The sequence below is a fragment of the Bos javanicus genome, chromosome 7 (genome assembly GCF_032452875.1).
Source record: "Bos javanicus breed banteng chromosome 7, ARS-OSU_banteng_1.0, whole genome shotgun sequence".
NCBI lineage: Eukaryota > Metazoa > Chordata > Mammalia > Artiodactyla > Bovidae > Bos > Bos javanicus.
The window spans coordinates 12814979-12831044 of record NC_083874.1 but is presented as its reverse complement, the minus strand read 5'-3'; the positions used below and the strand labels follow the sequence as shown (position 1 = coordinate 12831044).

Here is a 16066-nt window from a genome sequence, read left to right as displayed (position 1 = left end):
GGCAAATACCATATGATATAACTTATATGTGAAATCTAAAATAGGACACAAATGAAAGTATGTATGAAACAGAAACAGACTCCCAGGGGACAGACTTACGGTTGCCAAGGGGAGGGGAATGGGGGAGAGATCCAGTGGGAGTTTGGTTCGCAGATGCAAACTATCATATATCGAATGGGTAAACGACAAGATCCTAGTTTATACCACAGGGAACTATATTCAATATCCTGGGACAAACCATAATAGAAAAGAATGTGAAAGATATATATATAACTGAATTACTGTGCTGTACAGCAGAAATTGGGCTTCCCTGGTGGCTCAGCAGTAAAGAATCTGCCTGCAATGCGGGAGACCTGAGTTCGATCCCTGGGTCAGGATGATCCTCTGGAGGAGGGCACGGCAACCCAGTATTCTTGCCTGGAGAATCCCATGGCCAGAGGAGCCTGGTGGGCTAGAGTTCACAGGGTCGCAAAAAGTCAGACACGACTGAGGCGACTGAGCACGCACGCATGCACAGTAGAAGTTAACACAATATTTTAAATCAACTACATTTCAATAAAATAAACTTTAAAAAAATACTACTTGGGGACACAGAAAAGGCAGAGACACTATTATTAACAGGGTGCCATGGGAGTGCAGAGGCAGGGCAAGTCAAGGAGTGCTTCCTGGAGGAGGATATTATGTGCCTGAAACTATACTAGGCACTGGACATGACAAGAACAAGACAGATGAGTGCCTGCTCTTATTGAGCTCCATCTCAATGGGCTCCTGAAGTAGGAATAGGAGTTTTCCTGGAAAAGAGGAGGGTGGAAGAGCATTCCAGGAAGCAGGAACTGCATAAGCTCAAGCAGAAAAGCTCAGCTCAGGAGATTTCTTATAAAATTCCAGTTTTCCTCCTCTATGGGGTGACTTTCCATTCAAGAACCCCTACGGTCTCCAACACATGGACCTGATTTTGATTATGATGGTAGTAGGTAAGGTGTCCCCTGGGCCAACATGTCTCTATGCTAAAAGTTGAGTCTTTGTCGGTCTTTTCTTCCTCTCTGTGGCTCCAGGCTATGCACCCCAGAGTTTATCTATCCAGAGGGAATACCAGCTAAATTTCCACATCATCAACTGGAATCTCAGCAACCAAGACCCCACATCATCAGAGTACATCGCCCTGCTGTGGGACATCAGTGACAAGGTGGGGGTCTTTCTCGCCCCTCCCATCTCTCCTTACCCTGAGTGCCCCTCTCATTCCTCAGTCTGACATGCATCTATTTTTCTAAGCTATTCCCCTTCCATGTTTATTATTATTATATTTTATTTTTCGTTGTGCTAGGTCTTCATCGCTGCACTCGGGCTTTCTCTAGTTGCGGCAGGTGGGGGTTACTCATTGTCATGGTGCACGGGCTTTTCACTGCGGCGGCTTCTCTTGTTGTGGAGCACAGGCTCTTGGTGTACAGGCTTCAGTAGTTGTGGCTCCTGGGCTCCAGAGCACGGGTTCAGTAGTTGTGGCGTAGTCTTAGCTGCTCTGCAGCATATGCAATCTTCCCTAACTGGGGATCGAATCCATATCCCTTGCATTGGCAGGTGAATTCTTATCCACCAGACAAGTCCTGCCCTGCATCTATTAAGTGATTGTTTCAACTCTTCCCTTTACCTACATGTTCTAGGTTATTTCAGATTCCAGAGTTGGTACCCTAGCGGCTGCCCCACTTTTCAGATGGGAAAATTGAGGCTCAGAAAAGGGAACATTGTGCCTAAGGGCACACAATGGAGTTAAGGGCAGAACCAGGATCAGAACTGAGGCCTCCCTTGCTTCAAGACCTGTGTTTGTTCCTCTCTGGCTCCAGTGGCGCCCTCCAGCCCCAAGAGACCTCCATCTCACCCAGCCTCCCTCCCCTTTATTCTAGGTCACCAAACTCTACAGAAGCAGCCAGCTACAAGGCGTATTCCTCTCCTGCCTGGTCACCAACTTGACGTAAGTTGAGGAGACTGAAAGCATTGGCTGAGATGGCAGCTCAAGGCTCTGAGCACTGGCTGGCACATCCTTGGACTGGAAGTCATTGACATGGTGCCCATTCTTCCCACATCCCTGACAGCTTACCATCTCCTTCCATAGGTCTTTGGGGTACAGGAAAAGGCTTACCCTCATGGACCCACCATCTCCCTGCACCCACCTCCTTCAACTTTCAGCTAATAGTAATCTAATAATATTTACCATGGCCAGGCTGCCTGTTGAGTACTGTCATGCACGATCATCTCATTTCATTTTCTTAACATTCTCGCATGAGAGATGCAATATGTGCATCCCACACGTTCGCATGGGAAAACTGAGGCACAGAAGTTGGGTTTGAACTCACATCTCTGAAGGATGAGTAGAGGCCTAGGACATCTCTACTAGAGAGAGGGAGGATCATGGGACATGCTGCTGACTTTGAAAATTAGTAATTTCAGTTCCTTTGTCTTTAACATGGGGATAATGATAAAAATAGGCTTCCCTGGGGGCTCAGTGGTAAAGAATCCACCTGCCAATGCAGGAGACTTGGGTTCAATCTCTGGGTTAGGAAGAGCCCCTGGAGAAGGACATGGCAACCCACTCCAGTATTCTTGCTTGGAATATCCCACAGAGGAGCCTATTGAGCTGCAGTTCATGGGGTCACAAAGAGTTGGACAGGACTAAACAACAGATTGTAATTATAGCTTCTACCAGAGTGACCGGGAAGGACTGTGGAAGTCACTTCTTAGAGGTCCACAACAGACATTCATTATTGTTACTGTTATTGCTTCTCTTCCTAACTCCTAGAAGCATTTCCCTTTTTGGTCAGGGTCTCTTCCCTTGCCTGGAGCAAGAAGGCAGTCAGATACTGCGGTGCTTACCCTTAGGTCTTTGAGTCTACAAAGCAGGAACTCAGGACACACTGCTGGTGTTGGGTGCTGGCTGAGATCCCATGGTCTCTGTTCCCAGGTTGGATCCCATATCGGTCACCATCAAGGCCCAGTTCTCCTCCAGAGTGGACTCCAGCATGGTGAAGCAAGTATTTCTAGACAAGACCCTGAACGCCTCATCCCACTGGCTGGGTGCCACCTACCAGCTGACAGATGTGCATGTGACAGGTGGGACATAGAGGGGGATATGTCATGGCTGGAAAAGGTATTTTTAAAAATTCTTTTGTTGTTGTTCAGTCGCTAAGTCATGTCCAACTGATTCTTTATGACCTCAGGCTTCCCTATCCTTCACCATCTCCCGGAGTTTGCTCAAACTCATGTCCATTGAGTCAGTGATGCCATCCAACCATCTCATCCTCTGTTGCCCCCTTCTCCTCTTGCTCTCAATCTTTCCCAGCATCAGGGTCTCTTCCAATGAGTCAGCTCTTCGCATCAGGTGGCCAAAGTATTGGAGCTTCAGCTTCAGCATCAGTTCTTCCAATGAATATTCAGGGTTGATTTCCTGTAGGGTTGACTGGTTTGATTTCCTTGCTGTCCAGAGGACTCTCAAGAGTCTTCTCCAGCACCACAGTTCGAAAGCATCAATTCTTTGGTGCTCAGTGTTCTTTATGGTCCAATTCTTCCATCCGTACATGACTACTGTATATTCTTAGTCTTTTTAAAAATTTTATTTATTTTTGGCTGCGCTGGGTCTTCATTGCTGAGTGGGCTTTCTCTAGTTGCAGCGAGCGGGGGCTACTCTTAGTGGCAATGTGCAGGCTTCTCCTTGTGGTGGCTTCTCTCGTTGTAAAGCATATGCTCTAGGCACCTGGACTTCAGTAGTTGCAGCTGTCAGGCTCCAGAGCATGGGCTCAGTAGTTGTGATGTGTGCGCGGGCTTAGTTGCCCCACGGCATGTGGGATCTTCCCAGACCAAGGGGTCCCTGCATTGGCAGTCAGAATCTTACCCACTGGACCATGAGGGAAGTCCAAAAGATGGTTTTATGAAGAAGGATAGGGCTTCTGGATATGAGCGACATGGATAGAGGCTACAGAGGAAAAAGGAGAGGCTTTCTGGAAGCCCATGCTGATGACTCATGGCAATGTCATCCAACAGGAGACAGGAAGAGAAAATCCAGCAATTGTAACCAACAGAATGATTATTTCACATGTCAGTTTTTCTAACCCAAAATGGGAAGGATCCTGGGTTTCCTTGTTAGGCTGTTATGAGTCATACATTGGTTGATTCATTCATTTATTCATTAAATGTATATATCATGAAAATAAATAGGCACTGATGATACATTGTAATTGCTGCTATGACAGAGGAATTTTGAAAGTCTGTGGGAATTCCAAAGAAGGATTACACCGCTTTCTCTTGGAAAGTTTTCTAGAGGAAGTGATGAAGAAACAGATCTGAAGGAGAATAGGACTTAGCTGAAGGGAAGAAATAGGGAGTTGAGCCACATGTGTCTGTAACCTAGAAGATAGAGCATGTCATTGAAGGAGGCTATAAGGAGTTTGGTGTGGCTGGAGCATACACCTTGACATAAGATGGGTGACAACTGTGGCTAAAGATGTGGGCAGAGACTTTCCTGGGCACTGGAATGGTTTGGGGAGGAACATGGCACACTCAGAGTTCTACTTTAGAAAGCTTGTCCTCTGGTGATTCTCCTCTACCAGGTCAATGATTGGGGAGGGGGAGAAAGACATATTAGGGACCTAGATCAGCAAAGATGATGGATGCCCACTGGAATGGTCAGCACCTGCCAACTGCTCCAGAGAAATCTCCTCTTCCCCCCAACCTTGTGAACTCTCACAATGCTTAGTGGACAGCTGGACAGGCAGACAGATGAATGGACTCAAGGTGGACAGATGGTCTTCAGTAGCCAATTTTTAAAAAAATTTCCCTGAAGTGCAGTTGATTTACAATGCTGTGTTACCCTCTTCAATACAGTAAAACGATTCAGTTATATATGGGCTTTCCAGGTGACTCAGTGATGAAGAATCTGCCTGCCATTGCAGGAGACATGGGTTTGATCCCCAGGTTAGGAAGACCCTGGAGAAGAAAATGAAAACCCACTCCTGTATTCCTGCCTGGGATATCCCATGGACAGAAGAGCCTGGAAAGGCTGCAGTCCATGGTATCGCAAAAGAATCGGACATGACATAGCGATTAAGCAACAAGAACATATACACATATGTATTTTCCTTTTTCATATTCTTTTCCATTAGAGTCTGTCACAGACAATTGAATATATTAATAGTTCCCTGTTATACAGTAGGGCCTGCGGTTTATCCATTTTATATATAATAGCTTGCCTCTGCTAATCCCAAACTCCATTCCCTCCCTCCTCTATCTCCTTCCCCCTTGGCAGCTACTAGTCTGTTTTCTATGTCTGTGAGTCTGATTTTGTTTAATAGATATGTTGATTTATATCATATTTTAGATTCCACATATAAGTAGTATCATATGGCATTTGTCTTTCTTTTTTTGACTTACTTCACTTAGTATGATCATCTCTATGCCATCCATGTTGCTGCAAATGGTATTATTTCATTCTTTTTTATTATAGCCTACTCTTTTTGGCGGCGGGGGCGGGGCTGCCCTGGGTCGTCTTCACTGCACACGCAGGCTTTCTCTAGTTGCAGCATACTGGCTTCTCTTTTGCATCAAGTGGGCTTCGTTGCCCCACGGTATGTGAGATCTTACCAGGGGTCAAATCCCCATCCCCTGCATTGCAAGGCAGATCTTTAACCACTCGGGGACCAGAGAAGTTCCTGTTACACACTTTTAAAAACCTAGCTCAGTCCACAGTGCCAGGAATAAGTAGACTGACTCTAATGACTTCTTTGTTGAAAACTTACCCTAATGGGAACTTTCACTTTCCTTTTATTCTAGAAGCAGAGCCATCAATTCACCTACCCACAGACCAACCAACGACCACTCCCAGTTTCCAGAAAGTCCAGCTAAATTTCATTGTCACCAACCTATTCTATTCTCAAGACATGAAACAGCCAGACACTCCCAAATACCAGACAAACAAGAGAAATATTGAGGATGCGGTAAGAATGGGCTTCTGTGCCCAATCTGTTCCTCTGCAGAGACTGACCTATGGACACCGAGGAGTCAGAGGGTGACCTTTTATTTTAGTGTGCACATTTACCTTTATTTTTTTTCAGTTTAGCCTCTGGACATTTCTAAATTTTATTTATTTTTTATTTTATTTTGGTGGTGCTGGGTCTTCATTGTAGCACACAGACGTCTGTAGTTGTGGCTCATGGGCTCCAGAGTGCATGGGCTCAGCGGTTGCAGCCTGTGGGCTTTGTTGCCCTGCAGCATATGGGATCTTAGTTCCCCATCCAGGGATCAAAACTGTATCCCCTGCATTGGAAGGCAGTTCTTAACCACTGGACCACCAGGGGAAGTCCCCTGGACATTTTTTTAATTGAAGTATAGTTGATTTACAATATTGGGTTAGTTCCAGATATACAGCATAGCAATTCATATATATATATATATATATATATCTCCTTCTTCAGATTATCTTCAATTGTAGGTTATTATAAAATATTATGTGTATTTCCCTGTGCTATGCAGTAGATCCTTGTTGGTTATCCAGAAGGTGACTTCTTTTTTTTTAATAGTTCATAAAGATAGGTTCTTATTCGCATTTGACAAATGAAGAGACAGCCATAGACGAGTTCAATTACTAGCCCAAGTAATATCCTGGAACAGAACATGCTTTGGTGTACATACCTGGGCTGGTTTTTCTTTTATTTTTTGTTTTCTTGGTTGCACTGTGCCTCATGCAGGATCTCTGTTCCCTGACCAGGGATTGAACCCGTGCCCTCTGCAGTGGCAGCGGAGATTCTTTACCATTTGACCAACAGAAAAATAAATAAATGGGGCAGTGTACTCATTGGCTAATTGGCATTCTCCAGTGCCAGAGTCATGGATTCTGACCTAGGAAATTTTGCCCTATCTTTCAGCTCAACCAGCTCTTCCGAAACAGCAGCATCAAGACTCATTTTTCTGACTGTGAAGTTTCAGCATTCAGGTGAGTTCCAGCTCAGGACCTGATCACTTTGGAGACTCGCACTGTCCTTTAGAAGTGTCCCCACTGCTGCAGTCTTTCAGTTCCTAGCTGTTATGGAAGAGAGCCCTAGGAACACAGACCTGATACCTAAACACTGGGGCTTCCCTGGTGGCTCAGTGGTCAAGAATCTGCCTAGCAATGCAGGAGCTGTAGGAGACACCCGTTCGATCTCTGGAGGAGGAAATGGCAACCCACTCCAGTATTCTTGCCTGGGAAATCCCATGGGCAGAGGAGCCTGGCAGGCTACAGTCCAAGGTTTTGCGGAGTTGGACACGACTGAGCGACTAATGCTTTCAGTTTTCCGCTGTATAACAATGCAAATCAGTCATAATTATGCCTATATTCATCTCCCTCTTAAGAACACTATTCTAATGAAAGAGATCAGTCACAAAAGACCACACAGCATGTGATTCTCATAAAAATGGAATGCCTATTGTCCAGAAGAGTAAATCCCTAGAGGGAGAACGGAAACTGTTTGCTAGCGGGGGTGAGGGAAGAATGAGGAAGATCCATGCTAATGAGTCAACTGGTTCTAACCTTCCGGCTTTCACAGTTACTGAGTCCCTTGTGAGAGTGGAATGAGAACTGTGCAAGCTATAATGCCATAACATTGACTCTGTTTACCAAGATACATTTTTTTCTTACCTGAATGCTGCTTGGCTTGTTGCCAGCCTTTGGTAAATTTCTAGACTTCTGAAAAAGTTGATTTTGGCCATGTTTACCAGTGTTCTCATTGCTTTTACAGATTTTCGGGAGTCCTTACTCCAGCATTTCAAAATGTTCTCGTTGTGCTTATTTATTTATAAATTAATCCAATTAAATAAAATGAGACATTTAGTTTCTCACTTAACACTAGTCATGTTTCTTTTTGAGGCAAATTTGATTTCTTTCTTTCTGGTTTGCTTTCATAATGTGCAGATTCACCCTTTTTTTTTTTTTTTAAATTTATTATTTGACTGTCCATGGAATTCTCCATGGGCAAGAATACTGGAGTGGGTTGCCATTCCCTTCTCCAGGGGATCTTCCAGACCCAGGGGCTGAACCTGGGTCTCCCACATTGCAGGCAGATTCTCACCATCTGAGCCACTGCCGTGTCTTAATTGCAGCATGCGGAATCTGTTTTAGTTGTGGCATGCAGACTCTGAGTTGTGGCATATGGGATCTGATTCCCTGACCCGGGATTGAACTCAGGCCCCCTGCATTGGGAGCACAGAGTCTTAGCCACTGGACCACCAGGGAAGTCCCACAGTAGCCATATTTTAAGTGCTTGGTAACAAGGGGCAAATAATGACTGGATACTGCAGACACAAATGTTTACATCATTGCAGAAAGTTGTCCTGGACAGGGCCAGCAGAGAACCTAGAACGGGGGTAGAACTCCATATACTGGTGTCCTTCCAGGTCTGTCTCTCCAAGCAACCACACTGGGGTAAACGCTCAGTGTAACTTCGCATTTTTGGCTCGGAGTCCGTACCAAGTTGTCATCTATGAGGAATTCCTGCGTCTGACCAAGAATGGTACTCAGCTGCAGAATTTCACCCTGGACAGGAACAGTCTCCTTGTGGACGGTAAGACTCCCTGATCATGGGGGCAGGAGTGAGGGTTTCCAACTTCCTCACATAGGGGCTTTCCTGGGAGTCTGGAGACCTGAGGATGAGTCAGCATTGAACTTTCCCAGGCTGGCAGAGGTGGCACAGTCTTCCAAACTTTACCCATCACTGAGGGAGAAGAAACAATACCCAGTGGGACACAGGAGACACTTGCCATCTCTCCTGGACAGCATAATGCAGTAGAAGTTTCTTAATGATGGAAATGTCCTATACCTGTGCTGCCCAGAGCATACATCACATGAGACTCCTGAGTATATTTGAAGTATGGTTATTGTGACTGAGGACTTCCCTGATGGCTCAGTTGGTAAAGAATCTGCCTGCAATGCAGAAGACCCTGGTTTGATTCCCGGGTCAGGAAGATCTGCTGGAGAAGGGGTAGGGTAGACTACCTACTCCAGTATTCTTGAACTTCCCTGGTGGCTCAGCTGGTAAAGAATCCACCCGCAATTCAGGAGACCTGAGTTCAATCCCTGGGTTGGGAAGATCCCTTGGAGAAGGAAAAGGCTACCCACTCCTGTATTCTGCCCTGGAGAATTCCATGGACTGTATAGGCCATGGAGTCACAGAGTCAGACACAACTGAGCGACTTTCACTTTCACTTATTGTGACTGGCTTTTATGGTTACTGAATTTTAATAGTACAGAGTACCAGATTTTTTTAAACTTTACTTCATTAAAATTAATTTTAATTTAAAATGGCACTTGTCACTGCTTATATCACACAGCACATCTTAAGAATTTGCCTGGGGAGGAGAGATGGGAAGGAAGATCCAAGAGAGAGGGGGCCATATACATATATTTATGGTTGATTCATTTCGTTGTGAGGCAGAAACTAATACAACATTGTAAAGCAATTTTACTCCAATTAAAAAGAATACTTCAATTAAAATCAGAAATAAGTAAAATTAAAAAGAAAAAAGATTTTGGCTAGGGAGAGGTTGTACAGCAAGGGGGGCCTACAACCCTCCCCCAGTCTGTGCCAATCATTTCTCATATAGTTTATGTTACAGTTGGAAATAATAAGAATAGGCAGTTGAAAACAATGAATTATTTGATGTGAACCAATCCACACTTAGAAGTGGTAATCAGAAGGCTTCCTGGAGGAAATTACAGTCTAGGTGAATCTTGGAAAATAAGTATTAAACTCAGTAAAGGGAAAAGGGAGTGAATGTGTTCATAGGCAGAAGGCTTTTGAGCAGGAATTTATAAATTTAGAGAGAGCCCATGGTCTTGTCAACTCCTATGACCCATTCTCCCCTTCACTAGCATAAGATAGTTCTGTCCATCACCAGTCATCCATCCATTCCCAGAGGTATGATTTGAAATATCACACTCTTGTAGTGTGATTGTGGCTTTGTTATTATGTAGTAAAGTATCCTCATTTTCCAGTGATACAAACTAAAATGGGGTGAAACATTATGTCGACATGACTTTAATATTTCAATGGAATTATGGGATGAAACAAGTGTGGCAAGTGTTAATAAGTTATACATACGTGCGTGCTTATTAAGTCATGTCAGTCATGTCCGACTCTGTGACTCTGTGGATTATAGCCCACCAGGCTCCTCTATCAATGGGATTCTCCATCCAAGAATACTGGAGTGGGTTGTCGTACCCCTCTCCAAGGGATCTTCCTGACGCAGGAATCAAACCCCCATCACTTCCATCTCCTGCATTGGCAGGCAGGTTCTTTACACTAGCGTTTCCTGGGAAGCCAAATAGTTATACACTAGGTATGATATTGTTTGGTAGCTTAGTGGTAAAGAATCTGTCTGCCAATGGAAGAGACACAGGTTCAATCCCTGGGTGGGGAAGATCCCCTGGAGAAGGAAATGGCAACGCACTCCAGTATTCTTGCCTAGAAAATCCCATGGACTGTAGTCCACCAGGCTTCTCTGTCCATAGGAGCCTGGAGGGCTACAGTCCATGGTATCACAAAGAGTCAGACACGACTTAGTGACTAAACAACAAATAATATTGTTTTAACTGTGTGAAATAAATATTGTTACTTCTAGATGATGGATATTTATGACTTGGTTCTGTTTGTCTGTATATTTGAAAAGTTTTATTTAAAAGGGTAAAACACACTCACATGTATTCTCCATTTCATTCACTTTCAGGGTATTCTCCCAACAGAAATGATGTTGTGACTGAGAATTCTGGTAAGCCTCAAAGATGCTGTAGCCCAGGGTGGAGAGGGAATATTCTGGTTCTCTGCCTCATTGAAAACAGCCACATACCCAGGGTATTGGATGATGATGAAACTTGGTCAACCCAAGACTGGGATTTCTGAGGCACAGTCAGGGTCGGTGGGCCGGGGGAGCGTGGGGGCAGGGAAAAGCAGGGCCCTGGAGGAATGATAGATGGTGTCTCACACCAGGACTTGTCTCCCCAGACCTCCCCTTCTGGGCCATCATCCTCATCTGCCTGGCAGGACTCCTGGTGCTCATCATGGGCCTGATCAGCTTTTTCCTGGTAAGCAAGGAGGTGTTGTTCTCTTACTATCAGGTTGTAAGAGCTTTTTATATATTAGAAGGATATGTCCTCTGCAGGGATGTGTTTTGCAGATATTTTCTCTTAGTCTGTGAGGGGTTTGCCTTTTCCTTTTCTTAACAATATTTGTCATTGGGGAAATGTAAATGAAAGTTATAATGAGATACCATTATGCATGAGAAGGGTTAAAATCAAAATGACGTTAACAAGTGTCAGTGAAGATATGAAGCAGCTGGAACTCTCCTATAGTGCTGGTGGAAAATAGCTTGGCTGCATCTTTAAAAGTTACATTGGGTGCTCTGTGGTGACCTAAATGGGAAAGTGAAAGTGTTAGTTGCTTCAGTCGTGTCCCACTCTTTGTGACCCCATGGACTGTAGCCCCGCCAAGCTCCTCTGTCCATGGAATTCTCCAGGCAAGAATACTGGAGTGGGTTGCCATTCCCTTCTCCACTAAATGGGAAGGAAATCTAAAAAAGAGTGGATATATGTATACATGTAGTTGATTCACTTTGCTCATGCCTGAAAGTAACATAGCACTGTAGAGCAATTACAATAAAAATAAGTAAATGTCACATTGGGGTTAGTAGTCACACAGTATTACATATAGAATGGATAAACAACAAAATCCTACTTTTTAACACAGGGAACTATATCCAGTATCCTGGGATAAACCATAATATAAAAAAGAATATTTTTAAAGTATATATGTGTGTATAACTAAGTCACTTTGCTACAGCAGAAACAAACACAACATTGTAAATCAACTATACTTCAATTAAAAATAAATTTTCAAAGTTGCATATATCTGAGCAACCATTCCCTCCTAGGAATTTGTCTAAGAGAAATTAAAACACATATCTATACAAAGACTTGTACACAAATGTTCATAGTAATATTTACACTGCTGCTGCTGCTAAGTCACCTCAGTCGTGTCCAACTCTGTGTGACCCCATAGACGGCAGCCCACCAGGCTGCCCCGTCCCTGGGATTCTCCAGGCAAGAACACTGGAGTGGGTTGCCATTTCCTTCTCCAATGCGTGAAAGTGAAGTCGCTCAGTCATGTCCGACCCTTAGCGACCCCATGGACTGCAGCCTACCAGGCTCCTCCGTCCATGGGATTTTCCAGGCAAGAGTACTGGAGTGGGGTGCTAGCCAAAAACTAAAAAACAAACCAAGAAGTCCATCAATAAGTGAATGGGTAAACAAAGTGTGGTATATTCACACAATTCAATACTATTTAGCAATAATACTGGATTATTAACATATACAATGATGAATCTCAAAATAATTTGAATTTGAATATGCTGAATGAAAGAAGTTAGATGAAAAAGAATACTTATTGTAGGATTCCATTTATAAGCAAACTCTGGAAAATACTAATTAATCTCTGAGGATAGAAATCAGATCAGTGGTTGTCTGGGAATAAGAATGTGTTTGTAAATAGCAGGGGAGGAAGAATTACAAAAGAACATGAGGGAAAATGGGGGAATAATGAGCATTCCTAATTTTGATTACAGGGAATGGTTCAATAAGTTTATAATCCAAACTTATCAAATCATTCACTTTAAATGTATGCAGTTTACCTACAAATAGGATCCTTCTCAGGGCCTCCATTATCTTATATATCCCAGTCTAGTAACATTATTTGTTCTCCAAAAGTTTCAAATAGGCATTTTTTCATTCTATCTAAGTTTTCTACCTATCTTTATAAGAAATTTAGTCCAAATCACTCAATGATGTATTACTAGAAGCTGGAGTCTATATGCTAAGTAGCTTCAGTCGTGTTGGACTCTGTACGACCCCATAGACGGCAGCCCACCAGGCTCCCCCGTCCCTGGGATTCTCTAGGCAAGAACACTGGAGTGGGTTGCCATTTCCTTCTCCAATGCATGACAGTGAAAAGTGAAAGCAGCCCATCAGGCTCCTCCATCCATGGGATTTTCCAGGCAAGAGTACTGGAGTGGGGTGCCATCACCTTCTCTGGAGTCTATACAGTCTTTACAATAATAGAAAATATTGGATAATACAATTTTTCATAATAATGTAAAAGCTTACATGATTTTGTTCAAAAGCTAAAATATTCAGCATTTTTATTTTCTTTAGTAAAGTGAGTTGATTAAAAAAGTAATGCTGCAGGACTTTTCCTGGTGGTCCAGTGGTTAAGAATCCGCCTGCCAATGCAGGGGACATGGGTCCAACCCCTGGTCAGGGAAGATCCCAGATGCCGCAGAGCAACTAAGCCCATGTACCACAACTACTCAGTCTGTGCTCTAGAGCTCAAGAGCTTCAACGATAAGCCACCGCAATGAGAAGCCCATGCACTGCAATTAGAGAGCAGCCCTAACTCCCACTCACCGCAACTAGAGAAATCCCATGCATAGTAACAAAGACCACAGTAACAAAACACAGCCATAAATAAATATTTTTTCAAAGTACTGTCACATATTACTAAATGATCAGAGTATGAAAAAGGTACAGGAAATTTTTAAAGACAGTATTAATATTACTAAAACTGACTGATAAAATAACTAATATATAGACAACCAGTATTTGTGAACAATTGTGGTCCAATAAGGGGCTTCCCTTGTAGCTCAGTCAGTAAAGAATCTGCCCGCAATGCAGGAGACTGAGGTTCGATCCCTGGGTCAGGAAGATCCCCTGGAGAAGGAAATGGCAACCCACTCCAGTATTCTTGCCTGGAGAATACCACGGACTGAGCAGTCTGGCAGGCTACAGTCCATGGGGTCGAAAGAGTCAGACACGACTTAGCAGCTAGACCACCATGATCCAATAATTTAAAATGTATATATATATAACTTGGAATATATATTCCTTCTGTTATTTGATTCCAAATTTACAAGCAGATGCTGAAAGCTAATGAACCCACCATGCACATTACTGATCACATTTCAAGTAAATGGCAAAAAAACCCCACTACATACTCTCATTCTTTGAAAGATGTCTAATTCTAATAAACTTTAAACATTTTTTTTCAAAATATCATATACAGTTTATAATACATAATAATTTTGTGTACCCCAGATATTCATGAGGACATCTGTGATGGCAATATTTGAGTAATAATGTTCTAAATTTTATAATACTATGGCAGAATTATGGTATTTATGGTAATGACAGGAAAAGGAGAGGCTGAGAGAAAACACAGGCACAGCAGGTGTCTGTGGTTGCGGCCGTATCCTTCACCTGTAACCTCCCACAGTTGGCTAGACGACTGGTCCATTCTGAGCCCTCTGTTCACCCTCGCAGGTCAGAGTCCACCAGCGGAAGAAGGAGGCAGACTATGAGGTTCAGCAGCTACAGCCCGATAGCATGGGCTATTACCTGCCACATCTGGACCTGAGGAAGCTGCAGTGAGACCTGCGCAAGTCCCCTTTTCCCAGACAGGTTCCAGAGGAGGTTGGCTGGAACAGAAGTAAACCACGTTGGTCGGACACAACCTCCAGGCCTTTCTTGGCTTGGCCCCCACCTGGTTCACAGTGGACTGAGAGAAAAGGTCTCCCCTTCGTTGCGCTGAAGACAACTGCAACTTCTGTCTGATGGGTTCACACCCTCAGGGACACCAGGATTGGTGAAATAGGCACAGACGTGGCTAAAGAACAAAATTGACATCCCACTTAAGTGAGGTTTACCTTCCTAGTCACCCCCTGAACACCTCTCTCCTTGACTCCTGGGCAGCCATCACCCCATCTCTATTCCTCCATGTTCTGCACCCCCTTCCCCGAAGCCCTGGCAGTCTCAAGTTCCGTGTGAACTACTTTATTCTCTGAGGTTCAGATTCACCAGGATGTTCACTGACTCCTTTCCTTCATCACAGGTCCTCTAAGGTAGGAAATAGACTAAGAGGAATGAGTGGGTCAGCCATGATTCTGCAGTCAGCCCTGGGTCTTGGTGTCTGGGAAGACTGAATCCCAGAGTGGCAGCAAACTCTAGAGAGATAGAGTCTACTTCGAATTTAAAGATGAATAAAACTCAGGGGAAAGATCTGAGAGAAAAAATAAAGACAGTCCCTTTTTTCATTTTTTTCTGCACTGAATCTAACTGAATGGTTAAAGCAGAGACTCCCCAACATGCAGCTCAAAGCATCCCAGGCATGATGCTAATACTGTAGATTCTCTGTTACTGTTTAATACCTCACTCTCAGAAACTGTAAATCCCAGGCTTGCCTGGTGGTCCAGTGACTAGGACTACATGCTCTCAGTGCAGAAGGCCCAGGTTCGATCCCTGGTCCAGGAACTAAGATCCTGCATGCTCTATAGCACAGCCAAAAAACAAACAAAAAAACCCCACATGATTTAACCTCTGGGTATTAAGAACAATTAAGAAATTAGCTACATGACCAAAATTAAAACTAAAAAAAAAAAAAAGAAAAATTTCCTGGCAGAAAAAACACCTGGATTCATATGCACATAATCTTGACTCATAAAATATAGTGAACAAAGGAAGAAAATTAGAAAGTTTACCTGAAAATTGATAATTATAATGGGTCATTTTCATATAACCTCTCAAGAAATTAAAAACACAGTGTTTATTAGCACATGATGGTTTAGAGAATAGTTAATAAAATCTTTCTATGAAACAACTACCAAAGCATTCCTGTGGCAAAAAACCTCACATACTTCTTACATACAAACATAATTTAAAACATAGTGAGAGATTATAGTCAACTACAAGAACAGGACACACCAACACAAGGAAGGAGTTTATTTTCAGAAATAAATAAAAGATCAGGCAAAGGCAGCCAAAACAAACTCCCTTGTTTTTTTACTGCACCACTGCAGATGTCATGGTGAATCAGGAAAACACACTCGCTAGCACCATTAACAGCATAAGGTGTCTGTTAAACACTTTAGACTTTAAATGGATATAGTCTAGAGAAAACGAGAATCAGACAATACTCCCAAACAGTAAAATCCAAAGTAGCTTCTTGGTGGA

General features: G+C 43.4%; 1 protein-coding gene across 12 annotated transcripts in view; it reads left to right on the top strand.

The window, feature by feature from the left end:
• LOC133250606 (mucin-16-like) overlaps nucleotides 1-15150 on the top strand; it is a 122257-nt gene extending 107107 nt beyond the window's left edge. For 10 of the 12 annotated variants that reach the window (XM_061422031.1, XM_061422034.1, XM_061422033.1 and 7 more), the window contains 9 exons: nucleotides 1056-1186; nucleotides 1899-1966; nucleotides 2954-3102; nucleotides 5815-5978; nucleotides 6906-6973; nucleotides 8413-8579; nucleotides 10741-10782; nucleotides 11016-11095; nucleotides 14381-15150. In XM_061422031.1, the coding sequence (XP_061278015.1) occupies nucleotides 1056-1186; nucleotides 1899-1966; nucleotides 2954-3102; nucleotides 5815-5978; nucleotides 6906-6973; nucleotides 8413-8579; nucleotides 10741-10782; nucleotides 11016-11095; nucleotides 14381-14488 (977 nt within the window). In that variant the 3' untranslated portion in view covers nucleotides 14489-15150. Of the gene's footprint in view, nucleotides 1-1055; nucleotides 1187-1898; nucleotides 1967-2953; nucleotides 3103-5814; nucleotides 5979-6905; nucleotides 6974-8412; nucleotides 8580-10740; nucleotides 10783-11015; nucleotides 11096-14380 lie in introns of those variants that run through there. The other 2 variants (XM_061422027.1, XM_061422030.1) reach the window with 2 other exon arrangements.
• Nucleotides 15151-16066: the final 916 nt, after the last annotated feature.